We start from the raw sequence: 14,858 nt of genomic DNA, 5'->3' as shown, positions 1-14,858 counted from the left end.
CAAAATTGACACAGACCATAAGCAGGTCTTGGTGGCCATTTTTTGTTCACTGGGAGAGCTTTGGGTTTTAGAGGACTTCTACCGGATAACAAAGGAGAGAAATATCAACATGCTGTCCCCTTGTTGCTCTGTCCTATTCAGTTTTAATTTGTATTTTATCTGATTTACCAAAGGACTTTAAAAAAAAATACTATACAAAACCATATGATATTGTACAAAACCCTTTTTTCTGAAATGATTACAAAGTAAAGGACATAAGAAAAAGGAAGAAGAAATTTAGGTAATAGAGACATCAAAGTGGAAAAGAATAAAAACAAATGATAGCAGTCACAATAATATAGAAACCAAATAGTAAAATGTCAGTCCCTTTACTATTCTCAAAATAAGGCATGTAATAAATTAGAACAAAGCCAAATTCAGAGCCCAGATGCCAAGGGCTCCCACAAACAAAGCATGTAGTTCTTTTAAAGTGTTGGGGTCTAGTGGCCTTTCAGTAAAACTTTCTCCTGTAATACTAACATCCTCTTCTCCTGTCTAGCACACATCAGAAGTTGACCGTCCTCCATTTCTTAGAAATGTCTGTCAATAGCCAACCATTGCCAGTTCACCATTGTGGTTCTGTGTGGAACAACGCCCAATTGGTCTTGCAACATTCTTAGGCTTAATGCATTAGTTTTGGCTACTACTTATGTTTTAGCCAAATGCAAGCCTACTTCCATTGCATCTTTCCCTATTACTATTGTAGAATCAGGATTTTTTAATCTGTGCTTGCAGGTGTCAGTAAGAAGTATAGAGTACCTGATTCTACCAGAACCTTTCTAAAGACACAAGCAATCCTGGATTTCCTCATTCTGGTAAATGCAATATAGAGGACTATGCATTTGAACCTTGTCACCCAACAGGTGGGTGAGGGTCTATTGTCCCGAATACGAGAATAGCATCTGCCCTTCTGTTTCTTTCTTTGGCTAACAGTACTGTGGCATATGTACTAGTTATGTCTTTTTGTTCCTCCTCACCCTGTTTTGTGAAATAAGAATAACTTTCACTCAACAGTAGAATCAAATGTTGACACCTGTTTAAATTTGCAACTTTGTCCTGTTTTTTTCTAAAGTTTGCAGTTCGAATTTAAAGTTTCTACTACAGTTGTATAGGGATTTTAATATAGCAACTGTGGCAAACATTTGAGTATACAGTCTTTGTAATGCAGAAAGTGCCTTTTTTTGGGATGAGCTTAACATCTAAAGTCAAAATTGGAAGTCTGATTGGGACTGGTTAAATGTTACAATACACAGTTTAATGTGCATCACGCTAAGTTGAGGTCATCTCCACTTTGAACCTGTTATGGCTTGTTAGGGCTTAAATTCCAAGTGCCTGCCACTTACATCCTACTTCTCACAGTGCAACGTTGCTGAAACATATGTGCATTATACCCACACTGCATGCTCTATTTCCACCATGTCACCAGAAAACATTATGCTGCTCAAATCAACCAAATCCATCCAACCCAAACAACCGCATCTAGAGCCTACTAATCATCTCTCAGCAAACACACAGCACATGCTTCATTTACTGTAAATCAGAACCCATTTATCAGTACATCACATAGCAAACATGGCATACATTAATAACACAAAACCTAGACTTCACCACTGTCATAGAGAACCAAGTCTCCTTCATTTCAACTTCCATCATTAATGTCCTATTGTCACAAGACAAATGCAGCCAATATATTTCAAGACAACAGAGCAGTAGGTGGTTTAGTGGTTATTTACTTATACAAACATCTCCCTTTGAGGTTATAGTCCTAGAGCAATATAGCCATCAAGACAATGAAAGAAGCTTCTCGTTAGCTGTTGGAAACTACTGACATCAAGAAGGACATATGACCGCCAACTCATGCGAAGGTCAGCCACTTTAAAAGTAACTGTTTCTTCTAGACCAATCTCGCCGGCCATGCCCCGTTATCTAATACCCAAATACCTAAACTGGACAACCCCTCAATAATGAATTCTGATTAGTTCCATTTAGACCTACCCACCAATGGTGGGAATTGTCATTCTATTAGGTGAGAATGCCCTTGTTAAATTCACATTTTGGTAACTTCAGGCTGTCCACCACAGGTCACAATATTAGGAGCCGAAAGACAACAAATACACTATTAGGAGGTAGAAGAAGAAAAAGTGCTAAATCCACGTGCACAATGACCTGATAGAAAAATCTCAGAAATCCCACAAGATAATTTTGAGAAGCCAAGGCAGCGTTATGTACCTCCATCACCAACAACATCTCAAACAGAAGCAGGATATTATTTAATGTCATTAAGCACTGTGTTAACTCTATGCCTAACTTTCCACACAAACATTTCATGGAAAAATACACTGCGACCAGCAACATTTTTTTAAGACCACCAAAATACAACAACAGCGGAAAACACGAGCAAACATCACATAAACGCACCACCTATGCACACAAATGGATCCACTTTAACTCTGTCTCCACCAGCGATTACATTATTAAAGACTCTTCATTTCATTTCCAATGAGGATGCCATTGCCCTGTCTCAATGACCATAAACCAATAACATGTCTCTTGTGAACCTATTGTATCACTATCAAAGTAGGTAATGCATGCCTCTTCTAAAGTATCTTTCCTGACCCCATTGATTTCTGGACAGACCTACCTGTGTTGAAACAACCATGTTCAGCCCTGACTACCCTACCAATTACTGTTCGATCACCCACATGCCATTCCTTGAAATCTTTAAAAAACCCTACTGCTAATTTTACGTCCATCTGATGCGCAGCATAGGAGATGGCAACTAACTAATTGGTCAGTGACGTACTCTTCATCAGAGGCAGCAGCGACCCCTGGCCCCACTTCTTGCATGATCTGTCAGCAGCCTTTTAGCCCTACTCAACAAACTTACCTCAGGAATAGGCATAAATAGCACATCCCTGCAGTAGGTAGCATCCATCTTGCAGACAGATCCTAACTCATCCAAATGAGCTCGTCCACATCTGAAACTACTGACATCAATTCTCCCTGCCTCATAAAACAAAGGCCTTTCTCCAATCGACTCACCTTAAAACTGTCATCCAAGCACTAGTTCTGTACATCAAGACATATGCAACACCTTATAATCCAGCATCCAAGAACTCCTCCAGACTTCACTGAAGGGCGTCCTCGTTAAAAAAGCCTATAGAGAAAAGGATTAAGAAGTTGTATACAATCACTGATACCCTCAATGAGCTTCGTTTACTCTAGCTACACACCTGCATCATCTTCAAAGTATGCTGATCATATTCAAGATGGTAAACACAATCCCTCTATTCATAAGTGGCAAATTAAATCGGAATCTTTGGGGCCTTTGTGAACCCATAGCACCTAGTACTGGCAGGCTTAGAGAGTGCAGAACAGAGAAGAGTGAATCACAGAACATATCCGACTATGCACAGAGGATCTGGAGCTTCATCCCACTGACAACCAGCTAGCCACAGCCCTCCTCCACTTGCGTGATCAAATGAAGACCCATCTCTTGAAGCAGCACCCTTTCTTGGGTAACTTCCCTGATTATCACACTCCCATTCAAGGGAATCCACCACGCAACGTACCTTCTTTCCTGCACCTGATGTATACCCCTTCTCTCTTGTGCCTTCTGCACTCTTCCTGTTAATCTGCGTCCATGTACTTTTTCCTCCACTCGGTGTTAACTGTTATCGTCTCTCTTGAGTATATATATATATATTTTATGCGTTTTTTCTGAACTGCACCCTTTATAGAGCACTACATCTGTTTGCGCTACTTGCATACACATACGTACTTTTAACATACTGTGTCCTAATATGGGAACTACTAACTGAAAACTCATACCGCAAAACTATAGACTCGGCAGTATAGCCTGGGCAAAATATAAGCTTTAGATAAAGAACCCTTTCAATATGTCAACTATTTTAACACATTTTAAATCCACTAAAACTCCCTTTCCAGCTATTCTTGTACGGTTTGTTTTATTATTCTAGCTCCTCTGCTAGAATATTGGGGATTAATGCTTGACAGTAGCTGTAGATGTGTTTGGAAGACTTTACTTGGCGGTATAAATGCAGTACTGACATTTTGGCAGTCTTTTTAATTTAGTCCCTGTTTTAGTTTTTTGTCTCCTGGAATCATGTGCGGTGACAGAAGACAAAGACAAAAAAGAACAAATCATTTGCTCCCGTTTGTGTTTGCATTAAATACTTAAAGTACGTGAGATAATTTAGCCAGAGGTATCCAAATATGCCACAAACTGGCCTCTTTAGAAACATCAAGCTAACATCCCTGATATATATCGAAATTGCGAAAGCCACCCTTGTGCCTTATTTCCTAAAGAATGTGAAGCAATTTAATGTGTTCTGCATAAGCCAAAGGACATGCAGTTTTCTCTTCAAAACTCTCAATAAAATAATTTTAATTAATTCATGTCATGGAATAGTGTTCATTGAGGGCATCAACCCCCGCCCATAAATACCTTTATTTGCGAGCTGCAGGTTGAGTCCAAGCATGCCCCGGACCCACATGTGGAAATGCCTCCTTCTAGTTAGTCAGTCATAAAGCGAAAAGTGTCATTTCACTTAAAAATCATATTTAAAATACGGTTGTTTTCCTAATGCACATTGACGTTTTGATCAAGTTGATGCCGTTTTTTAGAATATGTAATTTAAAGTGAGTCTTTGTTCTGACTGTACATTCATCGTCCATATCGTCATTTTACATCCCCCATTTCTAGCGTTCTACATCTTCACAATTTCTTCCTCCAATCTTACTGTCCTTTCTTTCAAAATTTCCCATCTCCAGCCATCATCGTCTTCATCATGCAAAAAAGTGGCCTATGTCATTAATTTTGTTAAGATAACTTCAAGGTTGTCATCCGTTTGACCTTAAAATATCATCCTTTTCCAAATCTTAAGTGACATGATAATGGGAAACTAACTATGGTCAGTGGCACAGCAGGGGTGCTTTGGGCCCTAAAGCAAACAATGAAAAGTGTGCCACCTATACCCTGTTGCTTAGTGAAAAAACACCCACAGTCGGGGTGAAGGGGACCACCCCAGCTCTTGGTCCCGTTTTCCACTGCACCTGCGAACCATTAGTACGCTCCTGTCTAGGGTATCTGGTGGTCAAGTAGTTTGGCATCCGTGGGCATGGCTGTTCTGTTTCATATGCCTAACTGTAATGATTTATTTTATCTTTGTTTCACACAGAGATTTCGGACCAGTGCAATCCTCTTCCCTGCTATAAAGATGGCTATAAAGAATGTATAGACGGGAAAGCCGCATACACATGCGTCTGTAAACCTGGATGGCAAGGAGACACATGCGAAGAAGGTATATAAAATCCGCAAATATTTAAATTGATAACGTTGATTCTTCAAAATTACCAATTCAATCTGGTAGCATGGGGTTTGATCATACAACAGTTATACAAAAATCCCACTTAGAACTGCTTACGGTTTTCAGTCGGTCTGCACTTAGTCACTGCAATTCCATTCATTTTGCTGTTTAACACTTTCATTTGTGTGCCCAAACCCATTTACTGGATCTTGTTTCATTAGATAGTTACCCCTTTCAAACAGTCAATTGAAATTTCCTCCAGGATATTTTTGCATTTTCAGTTAGTGATGGGCCAGTGGTAGTATATGACAAAGCAGAATAAGTTATGTGGCAGGATTTCCTAAATTACATGTCAAAGAAAAGGTAAATTGTGCGACATGTGCTATTAAAGCCACACTACAGTCTGTACGATCAAGATACAGGTGATAGTTATGATCGTTCATTAGAAGGCAGGTTTTTTTTTTTACTTCAATGCTCTGTGAATACCACTGCTTTGAAGGACGTTTATATGCCTTCTATAATAATAGGAATTAGCTATATTTCCGATATTTTTGCCACTAGTTTTATACTTTATTAAAAAGAAAGAAGGTGTGGCACACTACCAAGGCATTACTGTCTTGATATTATTCAATCACTTTAATACACACAGTTACTGATTAAAAAATCGATTGTATTGCTTTAGAAAATTATGAGGATTTGATTACAAAAACTATATATGTGCATTTAAAAATGTTACTTCTCAAAAGCTGATAGTTGCTTTATATGGAAGAACAGGCCCTCTTCTCTGTCTTCCAGAATAAAATAGTTGATGTGAATTTACACATGTGGTGCATGCGCAACCTACTCTGTAGTATTTGGATTCTCATATCAGAGCTCCTTTATGCTTTCATTAGCGGTAGTCAAACAAGGAGTGGCATCAGGAAGTCCACTTGGTCCATAAGAGGAGCCTAGGGGTAAGGCTCCGGAATATGTAGACTAGGAAGTCAGGTACATTACATTCCCCACTTCTGCAGCCCCTTTTTAATCATACCGCCTCCAAGAGATCTAATAAATCATTGGAATTACTAGGAGACAGGTATTTTTAACTCGCCCAAGACCCCACCACTCCTATCGCTCCTGTGATTCACATTGACAATACTACATCAGTGGTCCCACGTATCTCGTAGGTCATAGCAAGCCCCGCTCCGTTGCGGAACGGGAAGAAACCAATGATGAAGCATGCCACCAAGGGGTAGCCCTGGTGGGTGAGTGTTTTTCTAACAGGAAAATCCGTTTTCCTATCCATCCTGTGGTAGTTCTTTTAGATGGGCCTCTTTTGTAATGTTACATTGACATGTAATCATAAATAAGCAATAGCAGTGAAAGAAGGAATGACTAATTATTTTAACTCTGTTTGAAATGCATTATGTTAGATATTTCCTTCTCAATGTTGGCTAAACACTTTACCCTATCCTTCAGGAACACATTGGGGATGTTAACAACATCTGTGTATACTGTTCACCTTCTTAATGCCCCTTTAGAGCAAATAATGCATGAAAGATAGAGATTACATTTCCAGTGTGTCAGAAGCTGCACACCATTCAATGTGCAGCATTTGTAGCTACCTTTGATCTGTTGGAGCAGAAATCGTTATTTTTAAAAGTTGGCAATTATGCAGCTGTGAAAGTCAAATGTGTATTAACTCTCACTGTTGAGTACATGAATGTATTTTTACGTGCCAGAAAATATCTCTAGATAATCCTGGAAATTATCATGTTGGAAATCAAACTGGGTGAAACAACCAGATTCAGAGCATAACATGTATAACACAAATAAAAGTAAAAAAGATTTAAAAAACATGTGTGCACCCAAGAACACAAAATGGCTAGTAGTGAGTAAAGGTGAAAATATTTTTAAAAAATGCAACAAAAAAATAAGTAGAAGCATATTCCTTGAGATCATGTTCGCTGTTGACAGTCAGGCGTGACGTCAAAAGCATTAGCAATTAGGATCACTCGTGTGAGGACTAGATTTCAGCAACTCCTTTTTATCCACCCATTGGATTCAGCACCAGTTTCATGTCCAGGTTAATTTGCTAGATCTCAGTATGTCTCGCTGTTAGTTCCATACTGCAGAACTACCATATATTGTGTCAGTTGTTTCGAAGTGGGCGGGCTCTGAGGGGCAATATGTGCCCATACTTTTTTAATCTGACAAAAAACTGTTCACCTACTTTGTTAAAAGACAACTATCCCTGAATGGTAAATTCTAACATTTGAGATGGCTTGGCTAAAGTGGAAGGGGAAAGAGTCTCCTATGCTGTGAAGATGAGGAAGGGGCAGACAGCTGAACAAGAAACAAGTCTTTTTTACAGAGTGTCTGCTGCCTGACAAAAATGTAAATGGCTACTCTGCAAATGTAAAGGCTGCTTGGTAATTGATATTGGCTTTTATCGGTGAAGTCACTGTAAGAGTATTTTTGACTGGTGTTGTAAGGTGACCTGGTGAGCCTGTAGGGTGAGTGCTTTAAGGGACAGTTAGAAAACATTGTTGCACTAGATACAGTCTGCATATTACTCAGATCGATATTTTGGAAACACTTTTAAAAATCTTAAACCCAAATCTTTTTATGCACTTTGTGGTAGCCTATCCTATACTATGTGTAATGCCGTATATATTCACAGTGCTTTCTGGCGCAGGCTGGGACCCCACAATGCAAAAAATAAGTCACTATTCCCTACTGCACAACCCGGAATTCAATTCTATGTCTCTCCGGGAACACGCACAGATATCTGCAGTGATCACATTTACCAAAAGAGGTTTCTCAACATAAAAAAGTGCATCTCTCACAGACTAGTTTTAACTTTAATTTATTCTTCATTTAAGGTGTGGGCAATTTTATATGATGTTACTTGAAGTGAAAGACCAACAAAATAGTTTCAAAACATTTTGTTCTATTTAGCCACGCCTTTGGTCCCGAACCCAAGTTCACTGCCCCTGCCCTCGCCCCCATTGGATTCAGGATCACAGTCCCATACTTTTTTTAATGCACTTCGCCCACTGAGTCAAAATAACTAGAACATATAAATAAACAATAGCAAAGCCAATCTGTCTGGTGTTGGCTCCAGACCTTTGCCTTTGTGTGAATGTATATGGTATTTCTACAATGCAAACCTAGCCAAAAGGCACCAGAGCTTTATCAATTCTTTTTTGTTTTTTCATGGTTTCTGTAAAACGTTATTTTTAGGAGAGTTACTCGACCCTTTACAGTATTAAAAATACATTATTGTCAAAAGCAAAACTATTTTTGGTCTCAGAAAGCACACACTGCAACTGTAATTCTTTCAAGGGAACTATCATGTGTGGAAATATTCCTTGTAAAAGAGCAGAATGCTGTCACTCCTAATTAAATTGACCGATTGTTGGAGTGGGCTGACCCATTGCCACATGCTGTATGGTATAGTGGACAAAAGCAAACGTGAATGAGACAGTAAAAAAAGAATGGATGTATAAGATTGACTGAAAGCCCCTGTAAGTAACTATATTATTAGTATAATTTTAGTCAACTCAAAAGGTCTTGGTTAACTCCACACCTATTGAATACAGATGAAAAACTGCTTCAGCCATACAAACATCAGCAATAGAAACACAAAGAAAACAGCAAGGAAACTGCAGCAACAGGCATGTGACAAAAATGTAAGTAGAAAAATGTACAAATAGAAAGACATGCTTTGGGTTATGCTTCCATTTCAAAATACCACCTCAAAATAAATGGCATCCACATATGAAAAGTATCAGCTTACTAAAGGAACTCAGTTTGCAGGTGTTGATTTGGGTGAAGTTGACTTTTTCTTTTTTAAGGCAGATGAATACTTTGCAAACTGAAAAATAATAATTTTTGGGAAGGTGATTAGACAAATCAAATAACATACAATGTCATAACATACCAACAGTACTGCTGTTGACAACAATATGCTTATATTTTTGTTTTCTCAAACCTTGTTTCTAGATATAAATGAATGCTGGGACCCGCAAAACGAAAATGGCGGCTGCAGTCAAATCTGCCGTAATTTTCTGGGGAGCTTCCGCTGCCTTTGTGAGGATGGTTACTACATGCTTCCCAATAAACAGAGTTGCAAAGGTATGATTAAGATTAAAGTACATGATTTAGTTTGTCAATTTGTCTTTGGGACAACAATGTACACATGCATTTTTTCATTGGAGCAAGATTGTCTTGATCATGAGGTGCTGTGTGTGGAACAGTGTTGTGTGAATGGAGTCTATTAGAGAGTGGATTATACAGAAGGGCTATAAAACAATGTAATCAGGACAATACCAGGCCCGAAACAGCACAGTTGTTTTCATTACATAATTTCATTACACCTGTGTACCTTATGTTACACATGTTAACAATGTGTGGCCCATAAATATATCGATTTGGCTAGAATCTCTTACTCTTACGGTCAAATGCTAAAAAATAGGTTTATCCCACAGGTCTCCTTTATTCTAAGCTTAGCCCCTCTGCTATTGGATCACCTCTACTCTCACAAGTGCACCAGTATTACTCATTTAATACACATAAATAAAAAAATAATATTTTATTTTTTATTTTTACACCTGCTATAGTTAGGGTAAAATAATTGTATTTTAGTAGTGAGTAAGCACTGTGGCTTCCTCCTGCTTGGGTCAACTTTCCATTGATGGTTTAGCAATTGGTGGAACAGGCAAAAATGTAGCCCCTCATTACGAGCGTAGTGGTCTCAAGACCGCCGCACTCGCAATGGTGGTCAGACCGCCACAGATAGGGTGGTCTGACCGCCCCATTATGATCGTGGCGGAGCCGACACGGTCACACTGCCAGGCTGCAGCCAGCCTGCAGCCTGGCAGTTGTAATCCGCCAGGGCAACGCTGCCATGGGGTTATGAGTCCCCATCCGCCATCCTTTACATGGCAGTAAACACCGCCATGGAAAGTCTGGCGGAATGGGGGTGTCGGGGAACCTCTGGGGGCCCCACCACTACCCATGCACTTGGCATGGGCAGTGCCAGGGCCCCCATGCACCGCCCCATCGCGCATTTCACTGCCTGGATTACCATCAGGGAAATGCGCGACGGGTGCTGTCGCACCCGACGCACCACAACATTGCCGCTGTTGTGGTGAGTGTTCCGCTGAGCCAGTGGGAGAAAATTCTGTTTTTGCCCGCTGGCCCAGCGGAACAGTCCTGATATGGCGGGCAAAAGACCTCCAGGACTGGCAGTCTTTTGCCTGCAGCGGCTCTGGCGTTTCTAGAAAAGGACCGCCGAAGTCCGTAATGAGGGGCTTAGTGTTAAAATGAAGGCATCACTTTATTGCCTAGCCACCTTAATTGTTTGTATAAGAGTGAGGAGCGTTCTGCATTGATCACTGGAGAATGCAACAGAAAACAATGGGTGATCAACGCAATCAATTGGGTTGTTAATTTGGTGTAACCTAGTCAGAAGTTAGTCAAAACAGTTATGGATCACTGTGGAATTTTGCCCTTGAGAGGCCTCCTGCAAAGCCTTCTCTTCCCAAGGAGCGAAAAGGATTGGTAACAAGGATGTGATACAGAAATACTTCACAAACTGCCATACATTGTGTGCTCATATTTGTAAATGTTTCCTCCTTGAACTTATCTAAAACATTGGTTAGTATTACTTAGCTATATTTGTGGTAGTACATTTCAAAGGTCATGTGTGAAAAAGCACTAACATTCATAGAGCTGAGGTTACTCACAGGAGTTCGAAGGTAATCTGCAAGCTAGCAAAAAGTGTGCTTTTGGCTCTAAGAAGATGAGGATGACAACTGCATACCAGTAATGCTGTTCACCCTACAATTTCATAATCTTTAACACTTAATCCACCTCTGCGATAATGTAAAAAATTTGAATATGTGTTGCAAGTTATAAGCAGCCGTTTAACTTCCTTAATGGAATAAATTACCAAAAAAAGCAAAAAAGCTGTTTGCCCAATAATTTCCACATAGCTATGCGGACTATAAGCAATTCCACATCCACCAACCATTCACAAAGAGTTTTTTATCGCAGCTTGTGTTATGTTTTCCAGTTTGAGAACATCACTCCCAGGCAATGGTGTCCAGAATCTCCCATTTTAAGATAGATAACCAACTCATTCTAAACAACAATGTCTTTTTGGGCAGACTTATTTGAAGTGCAGGTAACCAAAAGAGGTTGAAATGGACAGATGTGGATTGGCAAACGTCTAGCAGTAAGTAGAGCATCTAATGCAAGTAGCTCCATGATAGCTGAAGGAGACAGTGCTTTCATCACAGTGCATGAGTTGAATGTTAAGGCTATTGATAAAGTGTCAGGTTGAATACGCTACCTGTAATCGTTGGCAGTTGCTGGTGGTAATGATATGTATCTGAAGCTGAAGGTAATATACTGCTGTTGGAGAGCAGTTTGATAATTTGTGACTGTACTATTTTGCTTCTCGCAGTCTAACATCAGAGTTTTGTCATAACTTCTTCAAGCGGCTGAAACTGTGAGAGGTCCATGTGCCTGCACGGCTTTCTTCTGTTTTCTACAAGTAATTACTACTGAGACAGGCACATGTACCTGCAACCAGAAGCTGCTGTGGCCCTCCTCTTTGCATCAAGACCACAAAATCTGAGATCTGTGCGGTCCCCAGGTCTGACAGCTTCCAACCTCACTTCCACTAGTGTCTACCGAGAGACTGTAAAGCATAAAACTGTCCACTCACATGAACACTAATAAGCAGGCGCTGCATTGGCTATTGATGTGGACTTCCCTGTTTTATGTAACTCTTAACTTAGAAGGTAAGACTAGAGTAAAGTACATCACAGAGCAAAGTAGATGCAAAGTTAAGTATAGTTGTTCATGCCAGAAAACACATTAGTTGCTAGGCATATTTACTTAATGATAAACTTCTTATATTTTGTTTCTAAAGAAATAGTGCAGATTGGACAATCCAATAATTGTGAGCGGCATATGTCTTGTGAAATCAAAAAACAACAACTTTATACCGAAATAGTCAACAAGAAAAAAACAACAAAACCTCAAGTTATTTCATTTGTTCATAGGTACATAACCATTGGAAAAATCAACAGATGAATACAGAAATTATAGTTTAGTCAACTCAGAAGATGTAGCAAAAAAAAGAAATCATCTTCAATTAGTAATAAAACATCATTACAGTCCTCAAATTTATCAATTCACCTAAAATGGCCTCACAAGCAAGATCACCTAAATAGTCCATTCATTAAAACAAGGTCCTAGCAGCAGAACAAAGGTCTTCACAAAAACAGGAGAAAGTATATCCAAACATTCCTCCTGGAAAGCCAGGAAACTATGGACAATAAAAACATTGACACATGTTTCGGCGGTCAGCCTTCAATTATCCGTCAACCTTCATCATGACCAAAAGTAGATGGGCATCACTAATAATCATTCTCTGAACTAGAAATCACTGTGACCATATAAAGTACAAGAAATCTTGAAGTTTTCTTCTAAGAGCAAAGTAGCAAGGAAGTGCAATCCTAAATGATTCTACAAGACAACATTTACTATGGACATAAAGAAGAAGGATGATGTGCTGATAAAAGTTCAGAATGGAATCTGGCCTCAAATAAAAGTATAATGGAAGTCCTGTAAATCTTTGCTTATAAACAACTGCCCACTCTGCACTCTAATACAATTAGATTGCAGACTGGGTGGTTGTTTATAAGCAAAGATTTACAAGACCAGATTCCATGTGCAAGTTATATTCTCTTATTCTCCACTTTTGAACTAGAATGATTGAACGCTTTTCAGGAATATTTACTATTTTCATGCAATGTTTTTATATTACTATGATTTGAAAACAAGCTCAACCAGCTCTGATGGCACCTATCTAAAAGTGCTTCTTTATTGGTGAGTTGGTGTGAGTGTGTTTCCATTTGCTAATATGCATGGGCGAGCTTGCTAATGCAAGAATGAGTAAATGGATGGCTGCATGAGTGCAAGGATGCGACACTGAGTGCAAGTATGATGAATGACCGAGTGTCTGAACTCACCAAGTCACTTTCAGTTATACAGTACACTTATTGTTGGGTTCTTCTGAGTGGCACAGACCGACGCAAAGATGTGTTTGATTAAAGAGTAAGTTTATTCTTCTCAGAGACAGAACAACACAACTACAATCCCCACCAACAGCCTTCAAATAGTCCTGTGATCACACTTGTCTTCTGTCTTCCCTTGAGGGGACTCAACTTTTCCAAAGGATGGCCCTTGTGCAGTCTGACCATAGCTTCCCTAGTCATGACACCTGCACCCAAAGCTGCCAAAGTGGCCTCATTCTCCTGTGCATGTATCTAATGCCTGGGAACATTCTGCACAACTGTCCACCATCCCTGTGTTTGAGAGCCCACCGTACCATCATCCACTTCTACATGTCCATTGTTGTCGACTAGGTCCACACTTCTCTTGCTCCACCACTTTCCATTTTCCACCAAGACAGCATGTTTTGGGACCTTGATAATGCGAGTGTTACAAAATAATTTAGAATTGCTCTTTTTGGCACCCATTGGTCTTTTCACCTTGACCACATTGTCCACCTGAAAGTGAATCTTTCTCACCTTTTTATCCCTGCCATATGTAAGTTTGCTATTCATCTGAGCACTCCACCTTCCTACGCACCTGTCCCAAGTCAGGTAACCCGTCCTTACTCTTAGTGCGTTCCACCACCCAACTAGGACTCAGCTTACAAGATCCATACCTGCCCTTCAGCAACAAAACAGGAGAAACTCCAGTGAGGGAGTGTGTAGTATTGTGATATCTCCATAACCTCTCTTGCACAGATTCAAATAATCCTCACCTTCGGTGATGGCCAACTGAATAGTCTCCTTCAACATTCTGTTCACCCACTCAACGATAATGTTACCATGTGGACTATACAGGGCCACCAATAGGTGTTTAACTTAATACAATTTCACAAATGTTTGCATTGCCTGTGATTTGACCTGGACTCCATTGTCTGTAACCAGAACCTTGGGAACTTTGTTCCCATTACTGCAGACATAATCGACTCTCTCAAAAAATTGCACACAACCCATTTTGAGTAATGATCTACTAACACAAACACATACCTCAATTCAGTATCGAGATTATACATGGGGCCAACAAAAACTATTCCTTTTTTTTATTTTTATCTTGGAAAGGAATCATTCAACAAATACATATGTAAAAGAAAAAAACAAAAAAGAAGAAAAAAAAAACGAGAAATTCAAACCAACAGGGGATAGACATTTGGGAGAAAAGTGTCCATTACATAAATAGTGGCATAACATTTTGATTTGAACATTTAATCATTATGAGCCAAAATCCAATCCTGAAATGACCCCCATATTACCTTCCCTTTCCTCCTAGCATGTTTCCCTTTACGTTCATACAATGCTATCTCCAAATAATATACAGAGAGCAATCTGGCCAGCCATTGCTGCCAAGACGGAGGTCGTGCATTAAGCCAAGCGGATG

At 39.6% G+C, this 14,858-nt stretch overlaps 1 protein-coding gene across 1 annotated transcript in view; it reads left to right on the top strand.

Moving 5' to 3' along the window:
• The window catches only part of PROS1 (protein S), a 377,349-nt gene that overhangs the window by 136,548 nt on the left and 225,943 nt on the right, over positions 1-14,858 (top strand). Inside the window, exons 5-6 of the mRNA XM_069204917.1 lie at positions 5,241-5,363; positions 9,357-9,488. Of these exons, the coding sequence (XP_069061018.1) occupies positions 5,241-5,363; positions 9,357-9,488 (255 nt within the window). The remainder of the gene's footprint in view (positions 1-5,240; positions 5,364-9,356; positions 9,489-14,858) is intronic.

Source organism: Pleurodeles waltl, chromosome 8 (genome assembly GCF_031143425.1).
Source record: "Pleurodeles waltl isolate 20211129_DDA chromosome 8, aPleWal1.hap1.20221129, whole genome shotgun sequence".
In the NCBI taxonomy this organism is placed as follows: Eukaryota; Metazoa; Chordata; class Amphibia; order Caudata; family Salamandridae; genus Pleurodeles; species Pleurodeles waltl.
The sequence above is the reverse complement of the archived record's forward strand: the minus strand, read 5'-3'. Positions and strand labels throughout refer to the sequence as shown.